At 35.1% G+C, this 13697-nt stretch overlaps 3 protein-coding genes across 3 annotated transcripts; all 3 read left to right on the forward strand.

Annotated features, from left to right (window-relative positions):
• The first annotated feature begins 896 nt into the window (after positions 1-896).
• Positions 897-1388, forward strand: LOC112100871 (tropomyosin-1, isoforms 33/34-like). Its single transcript, XM_024190734.1, has one exon. It carries the CDS (start codon positions 897-899, stop codon positions 1386-1388), a length of 492 nt encoding a protein of 163 aa, XP_024046502.1.
• A 4982-nt stretch (positions 1389-6370) lies between these two features.
• LOC112101157 (arabinogalactan protein 1-like) lies at positions 6371-7050 on the forward strand. The gene has a single exon (XM_024191651.1). It carries the CDS (start codon positions 6486-6488, stop codon positions 7047-7049), a length of 564 nt encoding a protein of 187 aa, XP_024047419.1. The 5' UTR covers positions 6371-6485; the 3' UTR covers position 7050.
• A 2348-nt stretch (positions 7051-9398) lies between these two features.
• On the forward strand, positions 9399-11612 carry LOC112101159 (F-box/WD-40 repeat-containing protein At5g21040). Its single transcript, XM_024191654.1, has 2 exons — positions 9399-9603; positions 9809-11612. Exon 2 carries the CDS (start codon positions 9825-9827, stop codon positions 11433-11435), a length of 1611 nt encoding a protein of 536 aa, XP_024047422.1. The 5' UTR covers positions 9399-9603; positions 9809-9824; the 3' UTR covers positions 11436-11612.
• Positions 11613-13697: the final 2085 nt, after the last annotated feature.

Below are 13697 nucleotides of genomic sequence, written 5' to 3' on the forward strand. Positions count from 1 at the left end.
TTAGAGTTCTGATTGACAATCCATACTTTCATTTAGTCTAAGTAAACATCATACTCTCACTCACACTCCACACTCCTAATCCAAGGATTCCCACTCCTCAGGATTCTCACTCCAATCCAAAAAATAAACGCAGCATAATATAAGAGGGGAGTCAAGTCCCAGTATTGGGCGCATGGGTTGCTAATGGGCAACGAGCCCATTGGCGAATATAAATCTATGTTATCAGCATGCAGTTATTCATCGAAATAAAAATTAGAAAGATAATATAATGGCTTATGTTCTATTCAAATTTGAGACATTTATTTTTACGGCAACTTTACACTCTCACTAGTCACTTCTTACCCATTAGACATTTTATGTTCTATTCTATAAGAGTGTATAGAATATATTTTCCGACATTAATTAATTAAGCTAATTAAGGGAGTACCACCTGTTAGATAGTTTATAATCTTTAGTATATATAAGAAAATGAGCACTAGTATATGTATAAAATGCTGACTAAATTCTGATAAAATTTGAGTGAATCTCCACGTGCTCACCTTCTAATTACAAATGCCATATATAGGGAGATAGAGATTTAGTCTTTCTAACAACACAAGTATAGAACCAATCAACTCGTTCGGTTTGTGAATCACCCGCATTAATAGGTCAAGCCAAAGCTAACAACCAAGACATTAGCAAGCCATCTTAGGAAAACCAAAACAAACCAAAACCTAACTTTCCCCGACTCAAACACTATATATTGCCTCAGCATTTTATCCATTTTCCCTCATTCTTTTGCTTTGCAGTATTTCTCTATCGTAGAGAATTACTGCTTTCTTTGGAATCCCCGGTTATCTCTCTCTCAGTTTCTTTATAAATAAGGAGATAAAGAAAAACAGGAAATTAAGAAAATAATGGCACGTCAACTTGTTGCACTCGCCCTAGTTTTCATGGCTGTGGCAGGAGTCTCAGCTCAGGCACCTAATCCTCCACCAGGCACACCGCCCGGTGGCCCTAATGGTAACGCAGCGGCGGCTCCACAGCAAGGTGCTTCAGCTCCCGGACAGGCACCTCCAGCTGAAGGAGCCAACCCACCACAACAGCAACAACAACCCGCTGCTCCCGCCCAGGCCCCGTCCAATAACAACCCTCCCCCTCAGGCCCAGGCACCTGCCGCTTCTTCAAAGGCTCCAGCACAAGGCCCTTCGGCTGAGACCGCTTCTTCTACTCCTGCTGCTGCACCAAAGGCTGATGATTCCAGCTCCCCACCAACCCCTGAAACCACCGATGCTGCCAGCAGCCCAGGAGCTGCCGCTACCGCCCCAGCTCCAGCATCATCCGCTGCTGCTCTCAAGGTCTCTGCCGTCGCTGGTGTGGCTGCAGTTGCTGGCTTCTTCCTCTTCTGAGCTTGACCAAAAGCAATTAAGCATATCAGAAAGAGATATGAACAAAGTGATCTTCTTGTTCTTCTTATGCTTTTGTGTGTCTTGACAACACGGGTTTAGCTGATTTAGAACAGAAGTACTTAATTTTGTGCTATTGCCAAGCTGCATGCATTAATTAATTAGAGGGTCTTAAGCCATTCACAAGCCCCTGGTTTTCTTTTTGATTGCCATTTTTAATTTGAAGGACTCATTTATGAATATTATTCCACTCCTCAATTGAACTACAAGAGGGGGGAAATTAAAAATCCTCAAATATATACGACGTTTAGTGTAATAATATACTACCTATCTCAATATTTCACTATTTATTTTCAAAGAGAAACAAAGCCAATCCAATTTAACTCAATTCAATCAAGGCCTCAATCCCAAATATAATATGTCCATAAATATTATTATGAGCTAACAGGCACACATCGATGTTGATATGTCCATAACCTGCTGATTTTCTCCAAACGCGTCTTCAAGAATTTCACTGAAGGAACCACTCGGAACAAGATAAAATATAATCAACAAAACAAGGGCATTCTTCCAATTCAAATGCGCAATAATACAAACCAATTATTCCCAATCTAGAGGTGCCTTATCATAAGTTTTGTCCCCGTATCTAATTTTTTTTTTTTTTTGGTTGGACCTCTAAATTTTTTGATGCTATTTATACAGTTAGTGATTATGTTTCCACCCAATAGTCCTTTGCAATACAAATAGGGTGCGTACAATCAGGGGGTGAACCCAACACTTTATATTACCCAAGTTAAACTAAAAATTTTATATTTTAAAGTAAGCATGAACATTCATTAGTAGAAAAACCATATAAATAGACTCTAGATAAAAATAATTATAGAAAAAGAGTAGAAAATAAAAGACAATTCAAATATAAAAACACTATTTTTCAATTACCAAATCTGACATTGCAACATATACTCACACCTAATTATATAAGAATTAATAAATCATTTAAGAATTTCTAGTTAAATTAAATCAACACATGTAATTATAATCAATTAAAATTTGCAAGTAGAACCTTTATGTTTGAAAAATACTTAACTACCAGCCTTAAAGAAATTAAACAATTAAAATTTATTCATCTTTTTATATTATAAAAATATTATTGGTCAAAGTTTTAAATAATAAACTAAATTCAACCCAACAAAAATGTATTTGGGTGTTGTTATTTATTTGTCAGGCACTCTGACTCACTTTGAAAAACTAGATGTTGATAATTCTTCTATAAAAAACTACTCAAAAGACTCAAATTTTATTTTCTAACTTGTTCTCTTAGTTAACGTAACTAATAAATAAAATACCAAAATTTACATAAAAAGTTTATGAAAATGTTGATAATTGTTACTATATGGTTTTTTCAAGTAATACGAGTGACGATATTATATTACATTGAAATACTTTTTTTTAATTAGAATTTTTTAGAAATAGATTAAAGCAGTAATAGCATTTTAGACCCCTAATGTTTTCAATCTATTCAATAAATATATAATGTAATCATTTTATAAAATAGTCACCAATTTCAATAGGAAAAATAATACAATTAAATTAGGGACATATTTAAAAATAAAATAAAAGCTCTATTATTATATGGAATTGATAAAACATAAGGGTAACTGAATGAAAATAAAATAAAAATTCTATCCATATATAAAATTAATCAAAATATAAGGGATTTAAATGACTTTTTTTTCTGGACAGTAGCCCGGTCAAGGTCCGCCACTGCGTACAACAGACGCTTGTAGGTACGATAAAAGGTAAGACAAAAACTTGTATAAATTAGAATTTGCAGATTGGAGACTTGCATGCCTTGCAAATGTAGTTTTCTATAAGATGAGTTAAAAGAGTAAATGAAAATTTTGTTATAATAAGGTCACTTTTTGCGTTACATCTTTTTACACTAAGCGTATATATCTATATATATTTGATCAAAATGGTCAAGAAAACTCATGAAAAGTATAAAAAAAAAAAACCTTTCAAAGTATAATTTGATTTTTTTTTAATGTTTGCCGAAGGGAATTTTTAGAGTAAACAAGCATTTAATTAATACTTTAAGGTGCAAATAACTTCACCTCTCAAAACCTAAGATGAAGCAAAAAATATAACTTTTAATTTTTAGTTATGAGTTCAATGAGATCAAGTTTGTACGTAGAACGAGGAAACTTAAGGGTGCAAATAGGGATGACAAATTTTTCTGGACCCAGATGTATAAAAATGCGGAATCCGGAACTCATTTTAGAAACCCGCACATGTCCTGGTCCGGTTCCGATTTTAGGCGAACCCGTATGTCCGGAATCTGGATCCGGATATTTATTAATTTTAATACTAATTTTTTAAAAAATATTTTTAATATAAATAGAAAAAAAAAAGAACCCAAAGGCAAAGGTGCCCTAGGGCTTCATTCATTTACAATCACAGCCGCAGCAAACACATTTCCTTTCCCTCTTCAGCTCGTCTTCATCAAATCAAATCAAATCAAATCATCGTCGTCGTCACACTCACTTGCCCACCTTCGCGGCTGTTTATCATCATCATCAGCTTGTCTTGGCGTCTTGGCCCACCTTTGCATCGCAGCTATTCATCTTGGCGTCTTGCCCACCTTCGCGTCGCGGCTGTTCATCATCAAATCATCGCCGTCGTCACTTGTATCAGCCACCGTCACGAACAATAACTAGCTCTGATACAATTAGAAGTAAAGAGCTTGCCTTCACCGTTCGTTGTCTCACCAGGTGCCAATCCTTCAAGTTCGTGAATGTCGAATCATGAGTTCCTACAGGGTTCGAACCAAGCTGATTTGTATTTGGTTTGTTTAGGCCATGGATTTGTATTTAATTTACTGAAATCCTAGATTTGAATTTCCATTTGATTTGTCAGTTGAATTTTGTTTTTTTTTTGTAAATTAGATTCATCAATTTGGGTTGGAAACCCGCAATCTGGAAACCCGGAGTGGAAAAATGCGGGTTATATCCGGGCCCAGTATAGAAAAATATTTGTCCGGGTCCAGATCCGGAAAGGCTAAACCCGCACCCGGACTCGGATTTTGCCATCCCTAGGTGCAAATAGCGCAATTTAATTATTAAATTTTGCAATGAATAAATATTGTGGTTAGGTTACATCACTATCCTCCACCGTGTTATTCATTAGATATTGGTGTTGCGCCATTATTAGTACCTTATTAACATGTCGATATATAATGAATCACTGGAAAGGCAAAATGAGAAATTGATCACCCATGGACATTAAATTAATTTATTGGCCATTTAATAGTACTACTTAGACTAATTTTTGTCTAGAAGAGCAATGAAATAAAGTACTCTTACATAATACTATATATATGTCCTAAATGATCTAACAAATAAAATTCCTTTTTAACTTGATTTTGCTTCTCAATTGTTTAAGCAATTTTCATTATCTAAGAGGACCCTGAAATCTGTCATTAGTTTATGTAGGATTTTTGTTCATTTTCCTCAAGAGATTTTCATTTTTCTTTGGGGGTCTATAAACGTAATCATGTTAGTGAATACTAGGCAATTAAAATAAATGGAAAATTTACAAAATTAGCCAGTTAAACATTTTCTATCTATGTAGCCAATTTCAACATTTTTTGGACAACAATACCCTTATCACTCCAAAACTCAAAAAACTAAACATTCTCTTCACTCCCAAATCCAACAACATGGTCTCGACTTTTCTGGCAACAATCGATGGTAGTTGGATGAGCGTTAGACAGAAGCTTCATCTCCAGAATCATGCCACTGTATTTCTGGCATTTAGACGGTAGTTGGACGAGCAGTTGACAACAGCTTCATCTCCGAAAGCTAGTTTTTTTTTTTTGTTTCATTTAGATTGGACGGTCATTTGAATGTAATTAAATGTATATTTCATGATAGATGAGTATTAGGGTTAATTTCCTATGAATTTTGAAAAGTATTTAATGAGATTATAATTTGAGAAAAATAGCGTATGAGATGTTTGTTGAAATGCTTATTAAACTTTGTTATGTCATTTTTGATAGACTGTGCCCAAAATCACTTGCTCTGCTTTGCCAAACATGGATTCGCACTAAGCCACAATCAACCCACAACACAATGTATCAAAAATGAAATAATGAAATCCAATAGGTATTTCAACAAACATCTCACATGCCCTTTTTTTCAAATCATAATCTCATTAAATACTTTTCAAAATTCATAGAAAATTAACTAACACTCATCTATAATAAAATATACACTTAATTACATTCAAATGACAGTCCAATCTTAATGAAACAAAAAAAAAATTGCTTTGGGAGATGAAGCTGTCGTTAATCACCCGTCTAACTGTTGTTTAAGTGCCAAAAATACAGCCGCATGATGCTAGAGATGAAGCTGCCGTTAAACACCCATCCAACTACCATTAATTGTTGTCAGAAAAGCCAAGACCGTGCTGCTAGATTTGGGAGAGAAGAGAGGAGTTTTTTAGGTTATGGAATGACAAGGGTATTGATGTCTAAAAATGTTGAAATTGGCTCCATAGGGTAGAAAAAGTTTAATTGACTAAAGACCCTAAAATTCTTAAGTTATTTTTGTAAATTTCCAAAACAAAAAATAAATAAATAACCTCACCTTTTAAGAAATTGTGTTATAAACTATTTACTTATTCGGCAAACCCTAAAATCTAAAAGATTTGAATTAAAAAAAAAAAGCCTAAAAATGCAATTGAAGTAGTCCCTTGTTTGTAAACATTCTATTCTAACAATATGCCACACTCTCTCTAACAATAGCATATATTTCGGTATCTGAATCACCTCTTGAATCGGTCAAGCCAATGCAAATATCTCGTGATTAACAAACAACTGTCTTTAATTCCTTCATTTTCTCTCTTGCTTTCCCCAATTTTCCTTCCACTCAAACACTATAAATTTACTTCCCCTCACCTCCCGTTACATCATTCTTTGACTTTGCAGTAATTCTCTATCTATTAGAGAACTACTGCATTCTTTAGAATCATCTTTATTTCACTTTCATTTTATTACAAAATCAAAACAAAAATCACTCCAAAAAAATAAATTAAAACAAAATGGCGCGTCAACTTGTGGCTCTAGCCCTCATTTTCTTGGCCGTGGCAGGATCAGTCTCAGCTCAAGATCAAGAACAGGATCCTCCGGCAGCCGCACCCGAGGAAGCTCAAGCTCAACCTAATAAGCCCGAGGAGGAAGCCCCAAAAGCTGCTCCCGCCCAGGCCCCCGCTGCTAATAACCCACCACCCCAACAGAACCAGGAACCACCTGCTCAGGCTCCAGCTGCCGATTCCCCACCTCAGGACCAGACCCAGCCTCCAGTCTCCGCCCCACCTACACCTACTTCTTCTCCACCAAAGGCTCCATCAAAGGCTCCTTCTAAGGCTCCATCATCATCATCAAGCAGTGACGACTCTGCTTCTGCACCTGCTCCTGCACCACAGGCAGATGACAGCCCAGCCAGCTCCCCACCAACCCCTGAAACCACTGATGACGCCGCCGCCGCAGCCCCCACCGGAGCTACACCCGCCCAAGCCCCGGCCCAAGGCGATGCTGCTGCTCTTAAGGTCTCTGTCGTCGCCGTTGTGGCCGCAGTTGCTGGCTTCTTCTTCTTCTTCTTCTAAGCTTGCAAAATTATAAATTTAGCAAGCGTCAGAAAAAATAGATGAACGAAGTCTCATATTCTTTTGTCTCCATGTGTGTTTTTTGTTCATTTAAACGATCATACTTGTAATCATGTCTTGTTAGTTGAAAATTTAATAATATGAGAGGAAGCCATTGATTTATTTATATTTCCTTAATTATTTTTGTCTTATTCATACTTCTTGTTAATTCAAATATATATCTGAGAGAGCAATACGTAAAATATTTCCATGAATTGTGCACGCTAACAATTTAAATTATGAAATATATGACAGTTTTTTTTTTGGAGAAGAAATATATGACAGTTAATGCCTCTTAATTTATTTTTAACCTTGAATATTCATTTTATTTCTTCTTTTTTCTTTCCCCTGTATAATGCATGTTGACTTTTATTCGAAACATGCAACAGTTTAAGTAGAACAAAGTCGAAATACAGCTAAACAGTAAAGCTAAATTACAATAAACATTCAACTAAACAAAAACTATAAACAATATAAAATTATAGAAATAACCCTCGGCCTTTATTAAATAATTTTCTTCAAACAGATTTACCACGTACTGTCGAGTGTTTTCAACACACCTTTGAATCGTTTCTTAGTGAAATTTCAGCGTGCTTGAAATCAAACAGAGAAAATGACAAGGGCATTAAAACATATAGCGTTTATATGTGGTTCTGTTTTTTTTTTTTTTTGTGGTTGTGTTTTTAAAATGAAGAAAAGTCATCAATTTATCAGTATTGAGAGGGAACATTTTGGTCTTAATAAACCATACATTAAGGACTTGATAATGACTGCCTTAAATATTATAATTAAAAGGATATTATAATCAAAAGTTTGTAATTAATTCAAAAATTTAATTGTAATTTACAATCAGAACTAGCTTTTATCTATTACGATTCTTTGCTTTCAATTCTAAGCAATTTAAGAGCCAAAAAAAAAAAATTCATAGTTTGGGTTGAAATTTGTGTACGCATGACGCGGGTGCACCTGATTTAAACTAAACGGGGCGGGCGTAAGAGAGAGTCTTTATGCTCATATTCTTACTGGTATATGCATAAATGTTCATATATAAACAATCAGTTTTGGGTTGAAATTTGTGTACGCATGACGCGGGTGCACCTGAGTTAAACTAAACGGGGCGGGCGTAAGAGAGAGTCTCTATGCTCATATTCTTACTGGTATATGCATAAATGTTCATATATAAACAATCAGTTTCTCATTCATCCAAACATCATTTTAATCATACAAATATACCATTTCAAGTACTCATGGAAGAGTATCCCGATCACCCTAAATTGTTCACTTATTACACCAAGTAAGTCCTAGTCAAAGTCCTACTTCAAATTAACTACTTGTCCACTATTTTTCCAACAGATTTTCCAATAATATATTTAGTTACCTAACCAAGGAAAGAGTTGACTTGTACGACATGCATCAAAGAGAAATTAATTTTTATAAAAGATTAAAGTAAAAATAATAGTAATTATAATATAAATAATTTATGATCCTTTAAGCATTGACTTATATATATATATATATATAATGATAAGATACATGCATGTAACTTAGAGAATCCTCTATATATATATATATATATATACACACTATTCTTGTTAACTAAGAGGAAATGCTTTTGGGAGAGAAGCAAAAGTACTATATGAGGCCTTTTATTAAAAGCAAAAGTATAGTCATTGATTTGAATATTACTCAAAAGTCACAAATTGGATCAAATAGATATATTTTGAACAGAAATAAAACATGAACTTGTTAAGAGATTGTTAGCAAAATTTAATTTTTGTTGGAAACACGCGGGTGCTTGGGCTAAAGCAAAAATTTATATTAAGAAATACAAGTACTCTACGAAGTCTCTTGTAACAAGATAAAAATAAAAAATAAATAAAGTGAGTATATTAGTCGTTGGATTTGAATTTTATTCATAAGTCAGACATTAGATGAAATGGATCATTTGAATAGAAATGAAAAAAAAAAATGTTCAATTTTATTAAGAAAATTTAACTTTGTTGGAAATAATCGTGTGTTTAGGTTGAAGCAAAACTTATATTAAAAAAATATAAATATTCTATGAAGGCTTGAACTGAGAAGAAATATGAAAACAGTCATCGGATTGTGAATGCTATTTGAAAAGGCAACATTAGATGAAGTGGATATTTTGTTGGTAATGGATTATATCATACACGTGCACATTACAGCATAAAATATTAGAATAAAACACAAAGGAAAACAAGATCAATCATTGAGTCAAATTTCTCCTGTTAATTATCACCGTCGGATATACACTCCTCAGTTATTAATCCTACGGCTGGTACCATTCTATTAGTCTCGCTCACCTCATCCTAACCGTCTGATTCGTTGTCCACTGAACGGTGATTGTTCTTCGCTTCCAAATCCGCCGTTTGAACCCGGACTCTTTTCTCTCCTTTGCTATAAAAGCCCCTAAAATAAATTAAGCGAAACAAGCACTTCATCATTTTTCTGCTTCGCAGATCGCTAATCGCGAATTTAATAACTAGTAGAGGTAACTTTAATGCCCAAATATCGTTCTTAATTTTTTTTTCCCGAATTTAACTCTTTTTTTTTTTGCGGTTCCTTTATCCCTTGGATCTTTCTCCATTTTTCTGCTTTAAATTTTAATATCGCATTTTAATCAGGACTAAGTCTAGGGTTTCTGTTCTGGTTTTTCTAGGGATTCAGATTCTAACTCTTTAGTTTTTCAATTTTAGGGCATCGATTTATTTTATGGCATTTGAATGCCAACGCGTCACTCGAGTTTCGAAGGATTTGACTAACTCTGTTGAAGATAGTTTACTTTCACAAATTGAATCTGAGTTAAACAATTTGAATTTTGAGATTGAAGCTACAAAATCCACTTTGGAATCTAAACAATTGCCGTGTAATGATGTTTTATCGAATCTTCATCGGTCAACAATAACTGACCTTCCCCCGGCGTTGATAAGTGAGATCCTCAATTGCCTTGATCCTAAAGAGCTAGGTATAGTTTCGTGTGTATCCCCAATTCTCCATAGGTTAGCATCTGACCACCATGCTTGGAAGGAATTTTATTGTGAGAGATGGGGGCTTCCGATAGCGTCTGCCCCGTTGGGTGCTGGGTTTTCGGATGACAAGTCTTGGAAGGAACTGTTTGTGGAGAGAGAGTTTAGGAGTAAGACTTTCCTTGGTCGGTATAGCATTGATGTTCTGTATGGCCACACAGAAGCTGTTCTCACAGTTTTCGTTTTGGCTTCAGCAAAGCTTTTGTTTACCTCTGGGTACGACTCAATTGTTCGAATGTGGCATTTGGAGGATGGGTTGTCGATTGCATCTTCAAAGCCACTTGGTTGCACTATTAGAGCGGTTGCTGCGGATAAGAAGCTCTTGGTTGCTGGGGGTACCGATGGATTTATTCATTGTTGGAGAGCAGTTGAGGTCCTCCCACATTTGTTTGACATTAGTGGTTCGGAGAAACAGAACACTCAGTTTCGGCTTTGGGAGCATGAAGGACCAATAACATCCCTTGCATTGGATCTAACTAGAATTTATAGTGGTTCATGGGACATGACTGTGCGTGTATGGGATCGTGCTTTACTCAAGTGCCTAAAGGTCTTGCGACATAGTGACTGGGTTTATGGTCTTGCACCGCATGACACTACAGTTGCTAGTACGTCAGGTTCTGATGTGTATATTTGGGATACTAACAGTGGTTGTCTACTGACTGTTGTTAATGGTGCCCATGTTGGTAACACTAAGTCATTGGCAAGAAGCCATACTGGAGATTTTCTTTTCACAGGTGGGGAGGATGGAGCCATACACATGTATGAGATCATTAATGATTGTACTGAAGCTAATGTTTTGCTAGTTGCTACATGGATTCCTCATACAGGACCTGTTAATTCTCTTGCATTTGAGTTTCCTTGGCTTGTCTCAGCTGCTGGTGACGGAAAGCTTTCGCTGATTGATGTGAGAAAGTTGTTAAGGAGCGGCAGGCATACATCAGGGAAGAGGGTTTCAAGGGTTATTGAAGTGGAGCCACCTCAGAGAATGTTGCATGGGTTTGAGTGCAATTTATTATCAGTGGACATTGGTGCTGATCGTATAGTATGTGGTGGTGAGGAAGGCATTGTTAGGATTTGGAATTTTTCACAAGCATTTGAAATTGAGAGGAGGGCCCGTGCTCTTAGAGGAATACGATTGGAGAATAGGATGAGGAGGCGTAAACTTCAGACAGAGATGAGTAGTAAGGGTGGTCGGACTGATCAATGTTCAGTTGCAGCCAAGAAGAACCCAATGAATGGCAATAGGAGAAGTGTTTGGCACAATAAGCGTGGGATGAGTGGCAAGCTGAAGGCTTAGTAAGCTGATCGTAATAGCCACATGCTTCTAGCCATCACTAGGCTATTCGTCTTGGGTAATTTGTGTAGCAGATTATACATTGTATGTTTCAATATGCTTCTGGACACCACTAATGTGGTATTCTTTTACTTAGATGTTTGAATATTAGACATAGTTTATTTCATAGTAGTTAACAGACAAGCTGATCATGATGCTCCTTGCTATGCCATTCAAAATGCTCTTCATTTCCCTTCGTATGCAAGAGGTTATATGTTTTTTTTTTCCCATGTTGTGGAGGTGCTTCTTAAAATAAATATATCTTTTTTTTTGGGGAAATCGTTTGATATTTGTAATTGGCATTCACTAATGTCTGCAATCATTTTATCAAGAGAATGTGCCATAGATAAATCATTGGCGAAGAAATGCATTCTAGTCATTCTGTGGTTTAACATTTATCTCATTTAATGATAATTTAGCTACACAGTTAATTTAGTCCCAACTAAGAGGTAAAGCTTCTGAGTTAATATTGGACATAAAACTTTTGATGGAGTTCGAGCGATTTGATTTTATTATATACTGAACTTATATGTGTGTGATATAAGGTATAGACACAATTGGCTAATTCCAAGCCTATTTCTGAAGGACTAGAAAATTTAAGAATAGAGGCCGCAGATTGAATGCCATTTGTGGTCGTACTTCTTTGTTATCATCTTTGTTTTTTTTTTTTTTTTTTTTTCTCTTTGGGATCACCATCATCTTGATGCTTATTCGGTTATTTCTTATCTGTACTAGTACCTTGATTCTTGACTTGTCCCTTTCCCTCTCATTATGCCCTTGTGGGAAACAAGGGTTATTATTTATGTTGGTGAGCATAGAATTTCATGTTTTAGCACCAGCACCTCAAAGCTGAATGAAGACGTGGGAAAAATTACTTCCTTTACAGCTGATAAGGTGATCTAATTGCGGCTAAATTGAGTCTCTGGGTATTGGATTTCTGGTATAGATGATTGGTGTTGATTTGTTGGACTATACATATATAGTGTGCAATTTTCGCGCTCACAAATTGAGATTTTTTATTGGCTTTTGAACAGCTTTAGCTTACAATTTCTGAAAAGTCTGGAGGCATAACGAAATAAGTTTTCGTTTACATATTTTTTCAGTTCACCCTAGACCCTTTTCGGTGTTTTTGTCAATTAGATTGTAAACAGAGAAAACAAGAAAAGGGGAAAATAGTGGCTATTGACCCATGTATGTGATCCATCAGACATTGTTGAGCAAATTATTTGAAAAAAAATGTAACTAATTAAGATTTGAGAGCTTTCAATTCCATGAAGTCCAATTCTCTTAGAAGGTGGGTAGTGAATCGCCAATTTGGTGTTATTGTTCGTTAGAAGCGATAACAGAAAAGAGTTTGCAGCAAAAGACGTGAGAAAAAATAATGTTAATGCCCCAAGGGGCGGGTAATTTTTAAAAACCTCCCCTGAGGTTTGGGCTTGTTGTAAATAGATGGCGAGAATTGATTTATTTGTAAAAAACTCCCTACCGTCAGTTAAGTTTAACATTGACCGTTAGTTGACCGTGCAAAGACAATATTACCCTTAACAATAGTTTATAAACGAAAATAACTAAAAAAAAACCAAAATTATTAGCTATTTTACACTTTTTAAATTATTGATATTTTCTTAAAGTTCCTATAAAAAAGTTAAAATTAAAAAATTAAAAAATCCTCTTTAAATTATTGATATTTCCTTAAAATTCCTACAAGAAAGATAAAATTAAAAATTTAAAAATGAAATAGTCATAATCTTTACCTATGATATTGTAAATTTTTAGAATTGACAAGGATAAAATTGTCAAAAAATAGGGTTTGTGCTTTTTGCACCAATAATTTTGGTTTTTTTTTAGTTATTTTCGTTTACAAACTATTGTTAAGGGTAATATTGTCTTTGCATGGTCAACTAACGGTCAATGTTAAACTTAACTGACGGTAGAAGGTTTTTTACAAATAAATCAATTCTCGCCATCTACTTGCAACAAGCCCAAACCTCAGGGGAGGTTTTTAAAAATTACCCCCAAGGGGCCCGTCGAAGTGAATTTGTGGCCAATTAGTTCGTTTTAAGTTGAGAGTTAAAAAATTGATTTGTGTTTTTTTTTTTCATCTGTTATTTTTTAAAAGATAATATAAAATATAAGAAAAAGAAGAAAAGTGTTCATGAATTTGAGGAATCTATCATGGGTATGAACTCCTTAATTTACCTAAAAAAACATAGAAGTTAAAAGGAA

The sequence above is a fragment of the Citrus clementina genome, unplaced genomic scaffold, assembly GCF_000493195.1.
Source record: "Citrus clementina cultivar Clemenules unplaced genomic scaffold, Citrus_clementina_v1.0 scaffold_2, whole genome shotgun sequence".
NCBI classification, from domain to species: domain Eukaryota; kingdom Viridiplantae; phylum Streptophyta; class Magnoliopsida; order Sapindales; family Rutaceae; genus Citrus; species Citrus x clementina.